The sequence below is a fragment of the Phyllobates terribilis genome, unplaced genomic scaffold (genome assembly GCF_046119375.1).
Source record: "Phyllobates terribilis strain yellow unplaced genomic scaffold, ASM4611937v1 Scaffold_1__5_contigs__length_1240528914, whole genome shotgun sequence".
Taxonomy (NCBI): domain Eukaryota; kingdom Metazoa; phylum Chordata; class Amphibia; order Anura; family Dendrobatidae; genus Phyllobates; species Phyllobates terribilis.
Window position 1 is genome coordinate 141,853,680 of NW_027362761.1, and position 20,358 is coordinate 141,874,037.

Sequence of the window (20,358 nt, forward strand, 5' to 3'; positions counted from 1 at the left end):
AAGTGCAAAAACTAAGCACTTTTAATGACTCCAAGTAAACCTCAGGAAAAAAATCTCAAGTTCTGCTGTAAAGTATGTTGTAAAGTTTCTGGATTGCTTACATTGCTGTATCCCATGAAAATAACATTGTGAAATAGGTGTAGCAACACTTAGTTTTTATTTTGGCTTTGAGCATAGGAATTGTAAGTTGATGAATAACTGTGCTATTTTAACATTTTTATTTCTCCACAGCCTAACAGCAGTGGGCAAGTTGTAGGAAAGGTGCCTGGCCACTTCACTCCTGTGTTAGCGCCATCACCTCATCACGGTGCAGTGAGACCTGTGACACTAACCATGACGGACACAAAGCCCATCACTACATCCACTGAAGGTGATCTAAGTTTAACCACTACTAGTGTAATATTGCAGTTTAATAGAATACTCTTGGAGTTTGCTTCATGGATTAACATGTCTGAAAGGCCAAGTTCACACGTTCAGTATTTGGTCAGTATTTTGCATCAGTATCTGTTAGCCAAAATCAGGATAGAATAGAAACACGTCACCACTTCTGTATTTATCACCCACTCCTGGTTTTGGCTTACAGATACTGATGGAAAATACTGACCAAATACTGAACGCGTGAACTCGTCCCTCTGTACCAGTCTATCATTGTTAGTTTGTTTACTATAAGTGATATCTGTATTTGGTATGTAACCCCTTTTAATGTACAGCACCATGGAATCAATGGCGCTATATAAATAAATAACAATGTGGAAAAAAACAGTCATCTGAACAGCCTAATTGAATAACATTGGTCTACCAGTGCTTCCAGTTATTTTTCATCAACAACATTTGGACCAAAAATTGCATCATGTGAACGGAGGCTGAAAGTCATAATTGTCTAATGGTTACATTATGCAATGTATATCAGGGTGACCAAATAATTATTTGGTAATAACAAAGCCAAGAGATTGGCTAATCTCTCCTAACTGAAGGATGCTGGAGGATAGAAACTTGGGGAAAGGCGTAATAAATAAAAGTATGACAAACAACTGATTACATGGAATTAACACGATTCCCATATTGTTACTTTTTAATAGGCACCTGTAACTGTGTGACTGTGCATAATAAAGTGATAACAGCGCTCTAATAATGTTTGTTCTAGAAATGCATATTTGTGATAAAATTGTAAAAAGGATGTGGATGATATTAGTGAAAATACTGGACATTTAAAAATAAATAAATAAAAGCAGAGGTGACTATGTATTCTTACTATTTCTTAGAATTCTTTTTTAACAGCATTTAAAAGATTAAACAGCCAGCAGGAGAATTTAAAGTTAAATGATGTCATCTCTGAGATTATCCAGCTTTCAGATATTTTTTTTTTATTTTCTTAAACTTGGCAAGTCGTATGTGACACTTTTAGTCTTATACTATAGACCATAGCCTTCTTACGAAGCAACTAAAAGATGTCACATGCCAGAGTACAAATCACCATTGTGAGCCCTATGTAGACGTTAAAGGGATTATCCCATAAATATCATATATCACCTTTCCACAGATGGATGATAAATGTATGATTGCTGGGAATCCCAAAGCTTCCTATGTTAATGGAGCAATATTGCGCACTGGTGACAACTGTTCCATCTACTATCTAAGGAAGTGATGATAATCTTTCTACTATATACTATTAGAATAAAATGGAATTTTCTCCAATTATGAGCCACTTCACTACTGGTTAAATTCTTCTTCAGAGACAGATGGTCTTTTTGCCTGAGAGATCAAGTCAAAACTGCTGACAATCCTTGTCTGTGGTGAGGTCAGGGGGCCAAAGGAGCAGAGAGAATCTGATATGCTACTGCTGCTTCTAGTAAGTGTTGTACTGTATCACCCTTGTGCTGGATCCACAGCTACACTGCTCAATACTCCTGTATAATTTCCTCAATTCTGCTGCTGTTTATGCGACAGAAGATAGGGGAGTGGAATCTCCTTTTCTCTGGCTGCACATAGTCTTCATCCTTTCTGGAGCTGAGCTGAGCTGACAAGAGATGAAGCCTGCAGAGCGGGCTACTGCAAAAAGTCATATAATGGTCAGGAATAGTGTTATTTCCGATGTTCACAAATAGTCTGTTCTGAAGTCACCTGAAATGACGGTTGCACTTTAAGTATTATGTCTGTGAACTTAGTTGTATTTTCATTGTCTCCATTTTCTCTCTTTCTAGCCTACACAGCCTCTGGCACATCACAAGCCAACCGATATGTGGGACTAAGCCCTAGAGATCCAGCCTTCCTACACCAGCAACAGGTGGGCTGCTTATTACATCAGGTGTAATGATTCTAAAATGCTTGGGCATAGTGTCATAAAAGCATGCATGCTACCACTCATAATCGCTTGGATTAAAGCAAAATCCTACTGTTCCCTGATCATGACCGGGCATGTTAAATATCAACACATTTAATTGGAAGTGTCCGTGTCACAAAAAAGTGTCCCTTAAGACACGTAGCAAACATACATTATGGAATGCAGTGAGCTTAGCCAAAGGCACACAGAACGTATGCCTGTTTATCTCTGTTTTTGCCAATAACATAATTTTATATACACTTCAGTCCAATCACAAGACTCTCAAACAGGTCCCCGAGATGTTCCACTTTACAACGTATGATATGTCTTTTTATTTAAAAAAACAAAAACAAAACAAACACAAAAACATAGCATGTAAAATGCCTGTGGCCAGTCACTCCTCTGCTAGACAAATTACTTCATCACTCATTGTTAGTTAGGACTTGGACTGATGATTTTGCATTGAATATATTTTTGTCTTTAGTTGCCACAATGCAAAAGTGTTGAAGTTCTGTTTTTGTTTTTTTGTGTTAAACCCTTTTTGTTTTAAATTACATTAGCTTTCTTACCTGTCCAACATTACTAGGAACTACATAGAGCAATATATACATAGGTTTATGGTTGTAGGAACAGTTAAAAACTAACAAAGCACTTTGTGAGACACTTTGTGTACATGTATAGGAAGTTTTATATGTATGTGAGGGAACCTAGTTAACAAAATTATGTCAATCTACAATCTACAACTGGTCTAAGCTGTCAGAACACAGTGTAGTAGAAACTGTATACCTGCCTATAGCAAGACCCTAAAACGGTATTCCCAAATTATCAATTGATGGAAAAACTGTCTGGTATATGTGGGTCACACCTTTTAGACCTACTTCTATTTTATGATTGATATTTAATGTTAATTCACGTTCCTGTCCATGGGATTTGCGACTCCTGTGGATTCAGGTTTGTTACAAGAGCAGCTCTTATTAGTGCCTCCCCATGGTTTCCCTGTGAGCCTCCACAGTTCTTCCCGACAATGGTCCTTTTAGGCTTCCCGATTTTTCCTCTAATGGGAGTCTTGACCTCTGGAATTGCCGGGCATTTTATTGTACCATTTTTCTTTGGTCTATCATAGTGGTATCATCACCAGGAAGCTCGGTTTGTTTTCTTTATTTAAGTATGTTACGAATGAGGGACCCCCGACCCCTGCCAAATGCAAAAACAAATGCACAGTTACCTCTTAATTAATTCTCTGCTTGGACATAGCAGAGGTCAGAGGACCCTGGATCTCCACATAGGTGTAGGTCCCAATCGTTGATGAGACATCTCCTGTGAATGCACTTAAATTTCCAAGTAGTGAAATCCCCTTTAATAACACTTTTCTACACACCCAGGCCAAAAAATGTCACACAAGCTGATTCTATAAAAAAAATACATTCACATTAAGCATTTCCCAGTACTTACACAGGAGCCACTGCGTCCAGACAAGTTATATGTCTCCTGACCTGAACTATCACCTTCATGTATGCCTATGAGGCTGTTAGTTTTGTGAGTCCAGGTAATTGTGGTGCGATCACGGACTGTGAAATGTGGACATGCGAGGCCTTCCTTATAAAGAGTAATGGGTAAACCTTTTTCTTGGGCACATACACAACAGCAGACTGAATGTAGTCCTACTTTGATACGTGTCCTGTTATTTCAAGGACTTACAAAGTAGATGGTAGTGAAGGGCGATAGACTCATTTAGGATGTTCTTTTATGCAGTAGTTAATGCAGTCTATACTGACAGCAGAAATAATTTTATGTCATTTCGTCTGACAATTCTTACAATCCAACAGTAGCAAACCTGATGGGTTGTTTGTGGAAGTGTAACTTACTTTCAGTAGTCAAGAGCATCTAAGAAGATAAGCAGCCCACTGAAGACAATGGTCCTAAAGTAAAATAGTACATTTATGTTTCTAACAGACAAGCGTAGGTCTCGATTGCCGAGAACCTTCTTACAATGACAGCAGATAGATTTACCATGGTCCTTATTGGGAATTAAGCTTAAACTTCAATCTGAGGTATTGAATGTGTCTGTGTATTGCTTTATTTCTTCATTTATATCAGCATATTATAAGAGTATAATCCTTATAGCCAGACAGCATTTTAGCACAGCGCACTGTGTATTTATGATCTGGTAATATTTTCATCAGAAATTTGATACAGAAAAACGAAATCACATCACACAATTATACCATTACCCTAAAACTGTACTTAGAATTACAAAACATTTCCCCAGAATGAGCTGCAGAGAAGAAATGAGCCATGACCTTCGAGAAGTCTAATTTTCTACAGGATCAATACAGCTATTGGGACTCCGCATAAATCTTGCAGCACTAATATCAATTGCACTTAAGGCAATCATTATTCAAATCAGGACTTTTTCTGCACTCTGTGTAATAGTATCTTCAATAAAACATTGCAGCAGCAATAGTATCAAGCATGTGCACATATTCTGGTTTGAGCTGGACACCATTATCACCAAGTCCAGCAAACACTGTAATCCAGCACTAATGATAGATATAGTTTAATACTGTCTCCAGTGACCGATGCAATGCCTCATAGAGAAGGGCCGTGAGCAGGAGACTCCCTTCTATGACATCCATATGTCACAAGATCACAAGAAAAGAAGTTGTCTAATTGAGACAACGCCTTTAAAGGGGTTTTCCAGGATTATTTTATTTTTTCCTATTGTGCTAAGAACTGAGTTAGTAACTACCTGCCTGTTCTTCTCAGCACCGGTTCAGAGTGATTATAGACCACTTCTGCCGGCGATCAGTAGAGCAGCTCTTCCTCTCTAGGACTGCTCTGTCAACTGGGCGTAACTGCTGACATCATGCTGACTGACAGCCGCCTTCCCACAGTTATGCAGTGGTTAGCCTGCTGTCACTCAGCAAGACATCGGCAGTCATGCCCGTTAACACAGCGGAAGAGAAGCCGCTGCGCTGTCGGTGTGACATTACCGGAAGCCTCAGAACCCCAGCAGGAGCGGTCTGTTACCAACTACCTGCCTGCAAGTTTTTAGTCCCATAAGTAAAACCTCTTTAAAGTTAAGAATATATTAAAATATTATTATAATCTATTTATATTTCTAATACATGGAATATTATATATAATTTATTTCTACATGGGATAGATTAAATCAATATAGTATTTTATGTGTTTGACAACCATACTTTGAATCCACCTATATGTTTTACCATCATTTCTAATGGTCATCTATAATAATCTTTTATTTATATTTACAATTAATGTGAATGAATAAAATGTATATATCCTGTTTATATAGTACTGTGCAAAAGTTTCACACAGGTGTGGGGAAATGCTGCAAAGTAAGAATGCTTTCAAAAATAGAAATGTTAATAGTTTTTTTTAACAGTTTCCAAAATGCAAATCGAATGAACCAAAGAGAAATCAAAAACAAATCAATATTTGATGTGACCACCCTTTGCCTATATATACATGTGTATATATATTGGTATAAAACCTTAAGTATGTATTAATATTGAATGAGCTAATATTCCATTTTTAATCACTAAAGTGGTTATTGCTAATTTTATCTAGATTACACTGATGAAAGGGTATAAAAGCCATCCAGTGTAATAACTTCGGTACATACCCACCATATAAATATATATTATCAACATATATTATGCTGCAGGAGTGTTTCTTCCATAAAATGAAGAGGAATAGAAAAAGAGCAAACAAAACCTGCTTTAATTACTTTGTCAGTGTAAAGCTTGCCCTGTTCGGCACAAATAAAGTGAGATTGATTTACTGTGTCCTCATTCTGCTTTCCAAAGATTTAAGAGATTCCTCTCTGATGGTGGCAGGTTCTAAATGCATTTCATTTAAAACATCCCATGATGAATGAAAGCGAGATCCAAGAGGTACATGAAATGCACACAATCAATCATTTTATATTAGCTTAGAGAAATTCTAAATTAAGCAGAGGATGATTTTAGCAGTGGTAAAGCCTTTTAGACAGCCCACAACCCCTTTTAATACACATTGACCCTTATGGAAGAAGTGTCGTCACAGGTACGTTCTAAATGTCTTGTCAGATGGGGGGGTTGAAGAGTATTAAAGAGATTTATGCCCCTGGGAACTGAAAAGCATTGTCAAGCATATTCAACTAACCCTTTTTATTTAAAAAAAAAAAAAAAAGAATAAAAATCAAATACTCCTCTATAAATTTGAATTACCAAAAATGCTAGAAGTGCTAAATAGATTTGGAACGTCTAAGTAACATAATTTGAATTATGTGCAATCTTTGATCAATCATAAGTAGCAAAAGAAAAAAGAGAGCAGAGAAAAGTGATGTAGAGTAGTATAATAGCTTCTATTTTCCCTGTGATATTTTCCCTTATGTGTAACACTTTAGATAATTCTGCCGAACCAACCCATTTGCATGTAATGAAACTCTTTACTCTACAGCTGCTTTGAGGATGGCCTGTTTTCAGCTGTATGACTTGTATTTTTTTTAATAGCACAAAATACCATACCTTATAAACTATTAAAATTTTTTTGAGGAATGAAAATAAAACAGCAATTCTGTGGTTTTTCGGAATTGTTCTCTGGGATAATTTTTATTATGTTCACGCTGCAGTAAAGATGACATTTCAACTTTATTCTGTTGGTTACTATTAAAGTTTCGAGCAAAGGAGGATAGTGATTAGGTGTATTTAACCCTTTCCCTCGAAGCATGTTTTCACCTTACTAACCAGACCAAATTCTGACCAGTGTCATTTTATGTGGTGATAACTCTGGAATGCTTCAATATGTCCCAGGGATTCTGAGATTGTATTTTTTCATGCTACCCTGTACTTTCTTAGTGGTAAATTTAGGCCGAAATTTTATGCAATTATTTATGAAAATATCGGAATTTTGACAAACATTTTGAAAATGTTGCAATCTTCAAACTTTCAATTTTTTTATATCCTTAAACCAGTTAGTCATGCTATACAAAATAATTTCTAAATAACATTTACACATGTCTACTTTACATAAGCATAATTTTTGAAACATAATTTTTTTTTTTGTTAGGAAGTTAGAAGAGTTAAAAGTTTTATCAGCAATTTCTCATTTACTAAATTTTTTAAAGGGACCACATTACGTTTGAAGTGACTTTGAGGGGCCTATATGACAGAACATACTCAAGTGACCCCATTTTAAAAATGGCACCCCTCAAAGTGATCAAAACCACATTCCAAAAGTTTATTAACCCCTTAGGTCCTTCACGGGAATTAAAGCAATGTGGAAACAAAAAATTAACGTTTTAATTTTTCCCACAAAAATGTTCATTTAGCCCCAAATTTTGCATTTTTACAGGATTAACGGGAGAAAATGAATTGTACAATTTGTTGTGCAATTTCTCTTGAGTACACCGATACCCAATATGTGGTGGAAAATTATTGTTTGGGAGCACGGCAGGACTGTAAAGGGAGTGAGCACCATTTGACTTTTGGAAAGCAAAATTGGCTGGAATATATAGTGGACGTCAAGTCACGTTTGCAGAGCCCCTGATGTGCCAGAAAAGTGGAAGCCCCCCACAAGTGACCCCAATTTGAGAACTACACCCCTCAAGGATTTTATCTACAGTTGTGGTGAGCACATTGAACCCACAAGTGCTTCACAGAATTTTAGAACATTGAGCCATGATTTTTTCCCACAAAAAATGATCTTTTTGCCCCAAATTTTTCATTTTCACAAGGGTAACAGGAGAAAATGAGCCATACAATTTCTTGTGCCATTTTTCCTGAGTACGCCGACATCCCATATGTGGTGGAAAACTACTGTTTGGGTGCACGACAGGGCTTGGAAGTGAAGGAGTTAAATTCTGGAGCGCAATTTGTTCTGGAATAGATTGTACATGCCATGTCACATTTAAAGAGCCCATGACATGCCAAAAAAGCAGAAACCCCCACAAGTGACCTTAATTTGAAAACTACACCTCTTGAAGAATTCATCTAGCTTTGTAGTGAGCATTTTTAACCCTCACAGAATTGTTTAACATTGGTTTGAGTCAATTGCAAATTACCATTGTTTCCACTAAAATGTTACTTTGACCCCAAATTTTCAATTTTCAAAAGGGTTAATAAGAGAAAATGGACCACAAGTCATGTTACACAATTTCTCCTGAGTATGCCAATGCCTTATGTGTGGTCATAAACTACTTTTGAGGCACAGTGCAAAGCTCAGAAGGGGAGAATCGCCATATTGTAGTGCACATTTTGCTGGAATGGTTTTAGGGTGCGATGTCACATTGTCTGAGACCCTGAGGTGTCAAAACAGCAGGATCCCCCCCTATAAGTGACCTCAATTTACAAACTACACCTCTCAATGAATTCATCTAGGGGTGCAGTGATCATATTGACACCACGTGTGTCACAAAAATGTACAGAGCCCTAAGTGCCAGAAAAGCAGAATCCCCCCTTTAAGTGACCCCTTTTTGAAAATTACTCCCTCTGCGAATTTATCTACAGGTGCAGTGATGATTTTGACTCCATGGGTGTTTGCCAGAAACAAGCAGCAGTGAATGTTGCTCAGTGAAAATTGTAAATCTGACATTGTAGTGCCCATACATTGTAGTACCCATACATTGGCCCAGCTGGTGCTTCTGGACACATGGGACCCGTAAATTAGGCGGGCTCTCATCGCTACAGAAATGCCAAACGTCAATGTTAATTGTGGCTTAGGTACACTGTGGGGCTCTGAAGGGATATCACTGTGTGATAAGTGATAAGACAACTTTATTCTTCAGGTCAATACTATTACATCGATACCAGATTTATATTTTTTTTATGTTTTTACGGTTTTACACAATAAAAACTGTTATAGAAAAAAGAATTGTTTTTGCATCACTCTATTCTGAGAGCTATAGTTTTTATATTTTTCTGCTGATGGAGCTCTGTTGTGGCTTTTTTTTGCGGAACAAGATGATATTTTCAAGGATACCATTTTTATTTATATTCGACTTTTTGATCACCTTATTCCACTTTTTCAGTGATATGATGAAAAAGCATAGTTTTTTTGCCATGTTTTTTTTTTTTTTTACGATGGTCACTGAAGGGGTTAACTAATGGAACAATTTTATTGGTCAGCTCGTTCCTGATGGGCGATACCAAATGTGTACTTTATTTGTTTATTTTTGTTTTTACATAAATATATGTATTTAGTGGATTAATATTTTTTCTTTTTTTTTGTTCTTTATTTTGTGATTTTTTTTTTTACTATTTTTATAATTTTTAAAAGTTTTTTTTTTTTTACTTTTTACCTTGTCCCAGGATGAGACATCAACTTTCCCTGCCTGCCCTGATCGCTGATCTAATACTCTGCAATGCATTTGCATTGCAGAGTATTAGATCAGTGTATCGCACAAGGAGGAGACATGGCAAATGTGTATCCAACAAACCTGTTGCCCTTACTTTGAACTATCCAGCTTCAATTCCTATGTTCTGCTCCCTGTTTTTCCTTTTCACAGAACAGTCTGTTACTTCTCTGTGGAGGATGTTCTTAGATGTCACAGACCCTCTCTCTTCCCACACACACTGACTTCTGATGGACCAGCTCCGATGAGTTCAACACTGTGTTCATCCCTTCTCTGTCATCACTGTTGGTCTTTGAGAAGGCTATAGAGGGGAGAATGCATGTATATTACTTTGCAATCTGACCGTACACATGAAATTGCTGTCTATCAAATATTCTTTCAAAAGACAGCTATCCCTCTTGACACCGCCATACAGATGTGTGTTCGACTGAGTGTTCATGTATCTTCAATGGGGAGAGAGAGTTAAAATTCCAATTGCCCTATCCTTCTCTAAGAAGGCCCCATACAGATCAGATGGTTTTCCGATCCTTCCAAAATTGACCGATTGGGCCGACGTTCATCTAATGTGTATGTGGGCTGTAAGAATTCTCTCCAGAGAAGTCACAAATTGTGGCGGCAACTTTGTAAAAGTTAAAAAGGGGGCCAGAATGTAAGAATATAGTCAATTTTGCATTTTGGACTGGAGGGTCCTTTAAATAGAAGACATGTTAGCGATTATTCTTACATACCAGCAGACTTTTGGAGCAAGTGCTGCACTGGTTTTTTTTAGTTATTACAATTGTATTTTTAACTGTCATGCTGCCGAGGCCCATTAAAAGTTTTTTACTTAAGGTGAAAACAAACTTGCCAAGTGCAAAGTTAAACGATGCAATAAAATATATAGTGGAGTCTTTTTTTTCCCAGGTGCATCCTTTAGTTATTTATTTCACAATTATTTAATTCTTCCGTCATCCCCCCATTCTTTCTGTTGTTGTTTTTTCATGATGAAGCTCGCTAAATTGATCACTAAAGCACAGCTTTCAATCAGTTTAAAAAGGAAGCTGAATGCTACACACTAAAACCCAAATGGGCCATGCGAAAAAAAAACAGCCTACTCAGGAAACGAGCCATCAACACTGTGAAGACTCTCATTGTGTCTCTTATCACTAATGACAGTTTGACGTAAAATCATGCCACGTGACTGCCGCAGTGGTATGAAAATGGATAAGAGGTCACCTTACACATATGTAAGAGGGAGAGGAAACACATTTAAAGGAAGTCAGAGTCCAGATGACATTATGCAAATTCTTCATTTGAAAAGGTTAACTGACATCATAGAAATAACAAACATTACTATCAGCCCTCTCATTAATTATTTTTGTTTTGATAATAACTTATAAATATATATGTATGTATGTATGTATATATATATATATATATATATATATATATATATAATATTTATATTTAAAGTAACATTTTACATGTCTCAGTCAGTGGCTTACTTACTAGTGATACAACATTAGACTGCTCTATTATATTCAGTCACAAAAGAAATTACCTGAAGAGATTGGAGAGGATATCTATCAGAGATTGTAGAGGATATCTATCATGATTTGCATGTACAGGATATTCTTTGTTCTACTCATGGTGATGTTGTGAAGATTTAGCACAATCACATATGCCATGTGTTCAAGGTCCAGCAGAATTTGACTGGGAGCCAAGACATAAATTTAGTTGCGACAAAAAATACCCCAAGATTAACAGTGTAGTCCTATTTTTTTTACTTTTTACAGACTATAACAAACCTACTTGGTAGTTCAAAGAGAAACAGTGGAAAGATGAAACTTGGAAATTGCTTCCTCTTATGACAGCAATCTGGGCCATTTGTACTATGCTGTTGCAGGTTTATAGTTATAGTATACATAGATTATATACAGTACAGACCAAAAGTTTGGACACACCTTCTCATTTAAAGATTTTTCTGTATTTTCATGACTATGAAAATTGTACATTCACACTGAAGGCATCAAAACTATGAATTAACACATGTGGAATTATATACTTAACAAAAAAGTGTGAAACAACTGAAAATGTCTTATATTCTAGGTTCTTCAAAGTAGCCACCTTTTGCTTTGATGACTGCTTTGCACACTCTTGGCATTCTCTTGATGAGCTTCAAGAGGTAGTCACCGGAAATGGTTTTCACTTCACAGGTGTGCCCTGTCAGATTTAATAAGCGGGATTTCTTGCCTTATAAATGGGGTTGGAACCATCAGTTGTGTTGTGCAGAAGTCAGGTCGATACACAGCTGATAGTCCTACTGAATAGACTGTTAGAATTTGTATTATGGCAAGAAAAAAGCAGCTAAGTAAAGAAAAACGAGTGGCCATCATTACTTTAAGAAATGAAGGTCAGTCAGTGCGAAAAATTGGGAAAACTTTGAAAATGTCCCCAAGTGCAGTTGCAAAAACCATCAAGCGCTACAAAGAAACTGGTTCACATGAGGACCGCCCCAGGAAAGGAAGACCAAGAGTCACCTCTGCTTCTGAGGATAAGTTTATCCGAGTCACCAGCCTCAGAAATCGCAGGTTAACAGCAGCTCAGATTAGAGACCAGGTCAATGCCACACCGAGTTCTAGCAGCAGACACATCTCTTCAACAACTGTTAAGAGGAGACTTTGTGCAGCAGGCCTTCATGGTAAAATAGCTGCTAAGAAACCACTGCTAAGGACAGGCAACAAGCAGAAGAGACTTGTTTGGGCTAAAGAACACAAGGAATAGACATTAGACCAATGGAAATCTGTGCTTTGGTCTGATGAGTCCAAATTTGAGATCTTTGGTTCCAACCACCGTGTCTTTGTGCGACGCAGAAAAGGTGAACGGATGGACTCTACATGCCTGGTTCCCACCGTGAAGCATGGAGGAGGAGGTGTGATGGTGTTTGGGTGCTTTGCTGGGGACACTGTTGGGGATTTATTAAAAATTGAAGGCATACTGAATCAGCAAGGCTACTACAACATCTTGCAGCGGCATGCTATTCCATCCGGTTTGCGTTTAGTTGGACCATCATTTATTTTTCAACAGGACAATAACCCCAAAAACACCTCCAGGCTGTGTAAGGGCTATTTGACCAAGAAGGAGAGTGATGAGGTGCTACGCCAGATGACCTGGCCTCCACAGTCACCAGACCTGAACCCAAAAGAGATGGTTTGGGGTGAGCTGGACCCCAGAGTGAAGGCAAAAGGGCCAACAAGTGCTAAGCATCTCTGGGAACTCCTTCAAGATTGATGGAAGACCATTTCCGGTGACTACCTCTTGAAGCTCATTAAGAGAATTCCAAGAGTGTGCAAAGCAGTCATCAAAGCAAAAGGTGGCTACTTTGAAGAACCTAGAATATAAGACATATTTTCAGTTGTTTCACACTTTTTTGTTAAGTATATAATTCCACATGTGTTAATTCATAGTTTTGATGCTTTCAGTGTGAATGTACAATTTTCATAGTCATGAAAATACAGAAAAATCTTTAAATGAGAAGGTGTGTCCAAACTTTTGGTCTGTACTGTATATTTGTGTGTGTGTGTGTGTATATATATATATATATATATATATATATATATACATATACATACATACACAGTGCTGTGCAAAAGTTAGGCAGGTGTAGTGTAGAGATCTGAGGTTGTGGGTTGTAAGTAATCACCTAGGCAGATTAACAATGCAGCAATATTTTATTAATTACCTCAATGGTAATGCAGCCATTCCAAGTAAATGGCCAACATACAGTTCTCTTAGTCCTTAAGTTCTCAACCTGGGAACAGTAGTTCCACTGGCTTTGTATCAGGTGATACCCACTGTCTCCCAACTTTTGGTTGGCCCACAGATTTCGTATCTCCAGCCAGTATAGTCTGTAGCCACAGTCCATGATCCTCCAGATGACAGATAATACGATGAAAGCACAGATATCCAGTAGCAGCAGTCCTTCAATAAAGTTTAAATCCAAATGACATATCCCCAACTGAAGCACTTTTATCCACTTTAGTTGATAACAGATCTTCAACACTCCGTAAGTCATCCATCCAACAGCTCCAGGTCCACAACATCCACAGATCCTAAGCCTCCGGCATCCTTCCACCAACTCTCCCTAAAATATGACTCTCATTTCTTTCACTGGGATCAGTCCCCTCCCAGGTCAGAAGTGATCACCCTCCCCCTTAAGCATTTACTGTTAGCTGAAAACAATAAAGAATATTCTAGAAGCCTTCATCTGAGACTGGATGTAAGACCCCCTGTGGTGACAGCTTCACTGTGTCTACAAACTACACACACATAATGAGATTATAGGCTGTTGGAACAATGGTTAGATACTCCTGAGATACAGATACCCTGACATACAGATTAGTGGAATGCTGGACATTTTACAAGTGAATCTAGTGCACATAATGACAAGTTAGCAGAACTATATAAAACATAACTAGTAAATCACTAATAAAACACAATAATAATATTGACAAAAATGGTGGTCCGTTGCTGGAAAAGTATCATAGTCTTTAGTAAGTGGGCAGCTCCTCACATGTAGAAAAATTGCTACAAGTTAAAAAATTGTTTCAAAAATAGAAATGTTAATAGTTTATTTTTATCAATTAACAAAATGCAAAGTGAATGAGCAAAATGGAAATCTAAATCAAATTAAATTTGATGTGACCATTGACCACCCTTTTCTTTTAAAACCGAAAACCGCATCGATTCTATAAGGTACACTTGTACCCAGTTTTTCAACAAACTCAGTAGATATTGTTCCAAACATCTTGAAGAACTAAAAACAGATTTTCTGTGGAAGAAGGCTTGCACAAATCCTGGGCCAATCAGTTGCCTCCATTATGATATTGCATGATGAATGAGGACACCAATTAATATTGACCAAATTCCCAACTCTGTTTGCAAGTATGTAGCCCAAACTTGCAGGGAACCTCCACCATGCTCCACTGTTGCCTGCAGACATTGTACAGCTCACCAGCCCTTTGGTGAATAAACAAATCCTACAAAAAACTCTGAAGCAATAAGCCATAATAAAAAGGGAATTTTTATTTCATCAAATAGACATACCAGGGCTGTGGAGTCGGTAAGCCAAACCTCTGACTACGACTCCTCAATTTCCATGACACCGACTCCACGACTCTGACTCCCTCATACATGGCTCATGTTTAAGTGATAAACTTACTGTAGCACAGATTAATCTCAGCTAAAAGTGTAGACCCTTAGATCAGGAATAGGACAGACATTTATTGGACATTTCTTAACTTTCCCAAATTCTTATGAAAAAAATATTCCCCACAAACTGCATTGAACTACTGTACCCAATTTATTATATATTTTAGGAGTCGGAGTCTGTCCATTTTATCCCGACTCCGATTCCAACTCCGACTCCACCAAAATGGACATCGACTCCACGACTCCGACTTCACAGCCGTGAGACATACACATAATAAAAACAAAATAAAAGGTGAGTATACAAGCAACAAGGTGCACTAGCACATCAGCTGTGAGAGGAGAATATTATATCGACTAAAGAGCTACCTCATCACTCCCTTAGATGTCTATAAAGGTCACTCAAAAGTATAACAAGTCTTCCCCCTGCAAATCAATGTCTAACATCAAGTGGATGACAACCTGCTACTTCAGTAGATGCAATAAATAAAAATAAGGCATGCAAGAAACAGTTCAAACTGTGTAAATAGATGAGAATAAATAAATGCTTATGGTATTAGCCTGAACCCACTCTAAGGAAGTGTCAAGTATACAATCAAGTATTTAGTGCCACAATAATGTGAAAATGAAACTTCACACACTGGGAGCAGTGGGATAAAGAAGCAGGGTCAGCAAAACATATAGATATAGAATACTAGGGAGGACATTCCGATCTGGAAGTGCACCTAGGACCACCCCTGACTCGCGTTTCGCATCAGCTTCCTCCGAGCTTCCTTCCTTGGTCTTCCTTTCCTGGGGCGGTCCACAGATGGGGGTTGTGCTCACATCCCAACACCGTGCAAGACGCTTTGCAATTGCCACAGAACACCAGGATTGGCAAAGTCACCACTGGCGCCCTGTGCTCTTCACAGATGAAAGCAGGTTCACACTGAGCACATGTGACGGACGTGACAGAGACTGGAGACGCCGTGGAGTGCGATCTGCATCCTGCAACATCCTTCAGCATGACCGGTTTGGCAGTGGGTCAGTAATGGTGTGGGGTGGCATTTCTTTGGAGAGCCACACAGCTCTCAATGTGCTCGCCAGAGGTAACCTGATTGCCATTAGGTACCGAGATGAGATCCTCAGACCCCTTGTGAGACCATATGCTGGTTTGGTTGGCCCTGGGTTCCTCCAAATGCAGGACAATGCCAGACCTCATGTGGCTGGAGTGTGTCAGCAGTTCCTGCAAGATGAAGGCATTGAAGCTATGGACTGGCCCGCCCGTTCCCCAGACCTGAATCCGATTGAGCACATCTGGGACATCATGTCTCGCTCCATCCACCAGCAGACTGTCCAGGAGTTGGCGGATGCTTTAGTCCAGGTCTGGGAGGAGATCTCACTGGAGACCATCTGCAACCTCATCAGGAGTAGGCCCAGGCGTTGTAGGGAGGTCATACAGGCACATGGAGGCCACACACAATACTGAGTCTCATTTTGACTTCTTTTAAGGACATTACATCAAAGTTGGATCAGCCTGTAGTGTGTTTTTCCACTTTAATTTTGGGGGTGACTCCAAATCGAGGCCTCTATTGGTTAATAAATTTGATTTCCATTGATGATTTTTGTGTGATTTTGTTGTCAGCACATTCAACTTTGTACAGAACAAAGTATTCAATGAGAATATTTCATTCATTCAGATCTAGGATGTGTTATTTGAGTGTTCCCTTTATTGTTTTGAGCAGTGTATGTATGTATGTATATATATATATATATATATATAGATAGATGGATACAGTACAGACCAAAAGTTTGGACACACCTTCTCATTTAAAGATTTTTCTGTATTTTCATGACATTGAAAATTGTACATTCACACTGAAGGCATCAAAACTATGAATTAACACATGTGGAATTATATACTTAACAAAAAAGTGTGAAACAACTGAAAATATGTCTTATATTCTAGGTTCTTCAAAGTAGCCACCTTTTGCTTTGATGACTGCTTTGCAAACTCTTGGCATTCTCTTGATGAGCTTCAAGAGGTAGTCACCGGAAATGGTCTTCAAACAATCTTGAAGGAGTTCCCAGAGATGCTTAGCACTTGTTGGCCCTTTTGCCTTCACTCTGCGGTCCAGCTCACCCCAAACCATCTCGATTGGGTTCAGGTCTGGTGACTGTGGAGGCCAGGTCATCTGGCGTAGCACCCCATTACTCTCCTTCTTGGTCAAATAGCCCTTACACAGCCTGGAGGTGTGTTTGGGGTCTTTGTCCTGTTGGAAAATAAATGATGGTCCAACTAAACGCAAACCGGATGGAATAGCATGCCTCTGCAAGATGCTGTGGTAGCCATGCTGGTTCAGTATGCCTTCAATTTTGAATGAATCCCCAACAGTGTCACCAGCAAAGCACCCCCACACCATCACACCTCCTCCTCCATGCTTCACGGTGGGAACCAGGCATGTAGAGTTCATCCGTTCACCTTTTCTGCGTCGCACAAAGACACGGTGGTTGGAACCAAAGATCTCAAATTTGGACTAATCAGATCAAAGCACAGATTTCCACTGGTCTAATGTCCATTCCTTGTGTTCTTTAGCCCAAACAAGTCTCTTCTGCTTGTTGCCTGTCCTTAGCAGTGGTTTCCTAGCAGCTATTTTACCATGAAGGCCTGCTGCACAAAGTCTCCTCTTAACAGTTGTTGAAGAGATGTGTCTGTTGCTAGAACTCTGTGTGGCATTGACCTGGTCTCTAATCTGAGCTGCTGTTAACCTGCGATTTCTGAGGCTGGTGACTCGGATAAACTTATCCTCAGAAGCAGAGGTGACTCTTGGTCTTCCTTTCCTGGGACGGTCCTCATGTGAACCAGTTTCTTTGTAGTGCTTGATGGTTTTTGGCCACTTGTTTTTCTTTACTTAGCTGCTTTTTTCTTGCCATAATACAAATTCTAATAGTCTATTCAGTAAGACTATGAGCTGTGTATCCACCGGACTTCTGCACAACACAACTGATGGTTCCAACCCCATTTATAAGGCAAGAAATCCCACTTATTAAACCTGACAGGGCACACCTGTGAAGTGAAAACCATTTCCGGTTACTACCTCTTGAAGCTCATCAAGAGAATGCCAAGAGTGTGCAAAGCAGTCATCAAAGCAAAAGGTGGCTACTTTGAAGAACCTAGAATATAAGACATATTTTCAGTTGTTTCACACTTTTTTGTTAAGTATATAATTCCACATGTGTTAATTCATAGTTTTGATGCCTTCAGTGTGAATGTACAATTTTCAGTGTCATGAAAATACAGAAAAATCTTTAAATGAGAAGGTGTGTCTAAACTTTTGGTCTGTACTGTGTATGTATGTATATATATATATATATATATATATATATATATATATATATATATATATATATATATATATCTGTGTGTGTGTATATATAATGTATGTATATTGTATATACTGTTCCTATGGTTCTAATAGAACTACTTTTGGTGTAGTGTATATTAAAATTTTAGCCTGTTATTTTGGCCTTAACTCGTTATTATAATACCACCCGAGGTCGCAGGAACAGCCGGCTGCATCTGGCCATACAGGTCATCTCGGGGTAACTTGTAAGCTGATCAAGTGACACGCGCATCCTACCATGAGACAAGTTCTCTGGTTAGCTACGCTCCACTGCAGAATTTTCTCAGCAGCATGTTCAAATATATTAAGATGCAGATGTGAGTTGTGATATCTAGATCACTCAGAAGTCAAATGATAATCTGTTAGAAGTCTTTTGACCTGTACAAATTTGTGTTACACTATTAGATGCTTAAGTACATATTTGCATTAAAATATTTCCATAGTAGAGCACCTGTCATAGAAATCCGAGAGAAAAATGTATGGAATAGACATTTCCGGTTTAATAGGAGAAACGGTGCAGAAATGTAACCCAATATAGAAAATATTCTGATATTTCATTTTCACAATGTAAGCTTTTATCATGCACTTATATTTATTGTGATCAGAGGAACTTTCCCAAAGAAAAATGCTCCAATGGTACCAGTGATCAGAAAGATTGCATAACGCTATATTACTAATATATTATGATGCTAGAAAAAATGTTTCATATGGCCTAGGAAGATTAAAAAACATGACGTTTTTAGTTATATTAAGTCCGCTATCACGAGGCAGTAGATTCAAAGCAGTTAAAGCCATGCAGTTTTCAATTAATCTAGAAAAAAATGCAGATCGAAAAGAGGAAAATTTGATGCTTCCATGTATTAATTGGCTTCTGTTAACAAATGCTCTACCCCTAAATGTCTCACTTATCACCCTCCTGCAGTCACCTGAGCTATCTTAATTAATCCTGTTGAATAAAGGGGCATTTATACTGCAAGATAATTGTGAAATAGTGTTGGTAATGAATATCTTGCTGTGTAAACAGGCTGCAGTTGATCTTTTGTGCAGCACAATAGATCATCGTTCTCAGCGGTACATCGTCCTATGTAAACAGAACTCGCATTGCCGAGAACTATGGCAGCCTATGTGCACTGAGTGATCAAGTATAGATCACGCAGTACGTATCACCTACTTTGGTCTGCCTGTGTGAACAGGCATTTAATGACCGTCGATCAGTAAAAGTTTTGCTGATCAGTAGTTGTATCGTGCCGCCGGTCAGTCCATGAAAATGGAACTCAAGACATTTCTGTGTACGTGTCATTGTGGTGGGGAGTTTTGTCCCTTTCTATTTACCTGTTGGCATTAGAGTAACTATAATGGATGCCGACGTTGCAGTCATGCCTGTGACCTGGAGCATAGAGAAACCCAAAAAGCTTCTTTGACCCATATCAGATGACCAATACTAATAAAGAGCTGTTATAGTTGGGGGCCTTTTTAGAGATTTAGCATGAACTTCCAGTTACACCACTACCTTTAGGGTTTGATAATTCTTTTCACATTTTAAAAGATAAGTAAGGATTGAAAAAAGATATTCTGAAATAATTAGCTCTGGACATATAGATCTACACAGACCTCTATTAGGACAATATTTTATGTATCCTCCTGTTCAGAAATATTAAAGTATACATGTGAAATGAAAATGCTCATCTCTTTATTAGTGATTATGTTGATATTTTATTTCTGATTTATGTAGTTAGCCTTCTTTTCTGGATTTTTGTTAACAATGTTGTTTTCATTTGAGTCTAAATTAATTAAAAACTGCATGTTTTCTATGGTACTGTTACAATCCATCTGCATGCCACAAGCCAGACGCTGACCAGGTGATCACCCTGCAAAGAATATTTGGCATCCTTTCCCTTGTTTTTTTTTTTTTTTTTCATTAACATTTTTTTTTAAAGTTTAACAATAGCTAATAGGAATGTGCTTAAAATACCACCATCTTGTATGCTCCCTTTACCAACTAAATATATTGTGTAGATAAGCTTTCATGCACATTGTATTCTGGTCATGTGTATATCTGTAGTTTGATACTGCATTTATTAGTGAAGTTTGTGTGCAGTACAATTAAT

General features: G+C 38.2%; 1 protein-coding gene across 9 annotated transcripts in view; it reads left to right on the forward strand.

The window, feature by feature from the left end:
* NFIB (nuclear factor I B) overlaps window positions 1–20,358 on the forward strand; it is a 542,788-nt gene that overhangs the window by 505,543 nt on the left and 16,887 nt on the right. For all 9 annotated transcript variants that reach the window (XM_073667928.1, XM_073668004.1, XM_073667974.1 and 6 more), the window contains 2 exons: window positions 232–370; window positions 2,202–2,284. In XM_073667928.1, the coding sequence (XP_073524029.1) occupies window positions 232–370; window positions 2,202–2,284 (222 nt within the window). The remainder of the gene's footprint in view (window positions 1–231; window positions 371–2,201; window positions 2,285–20,358) is intronic.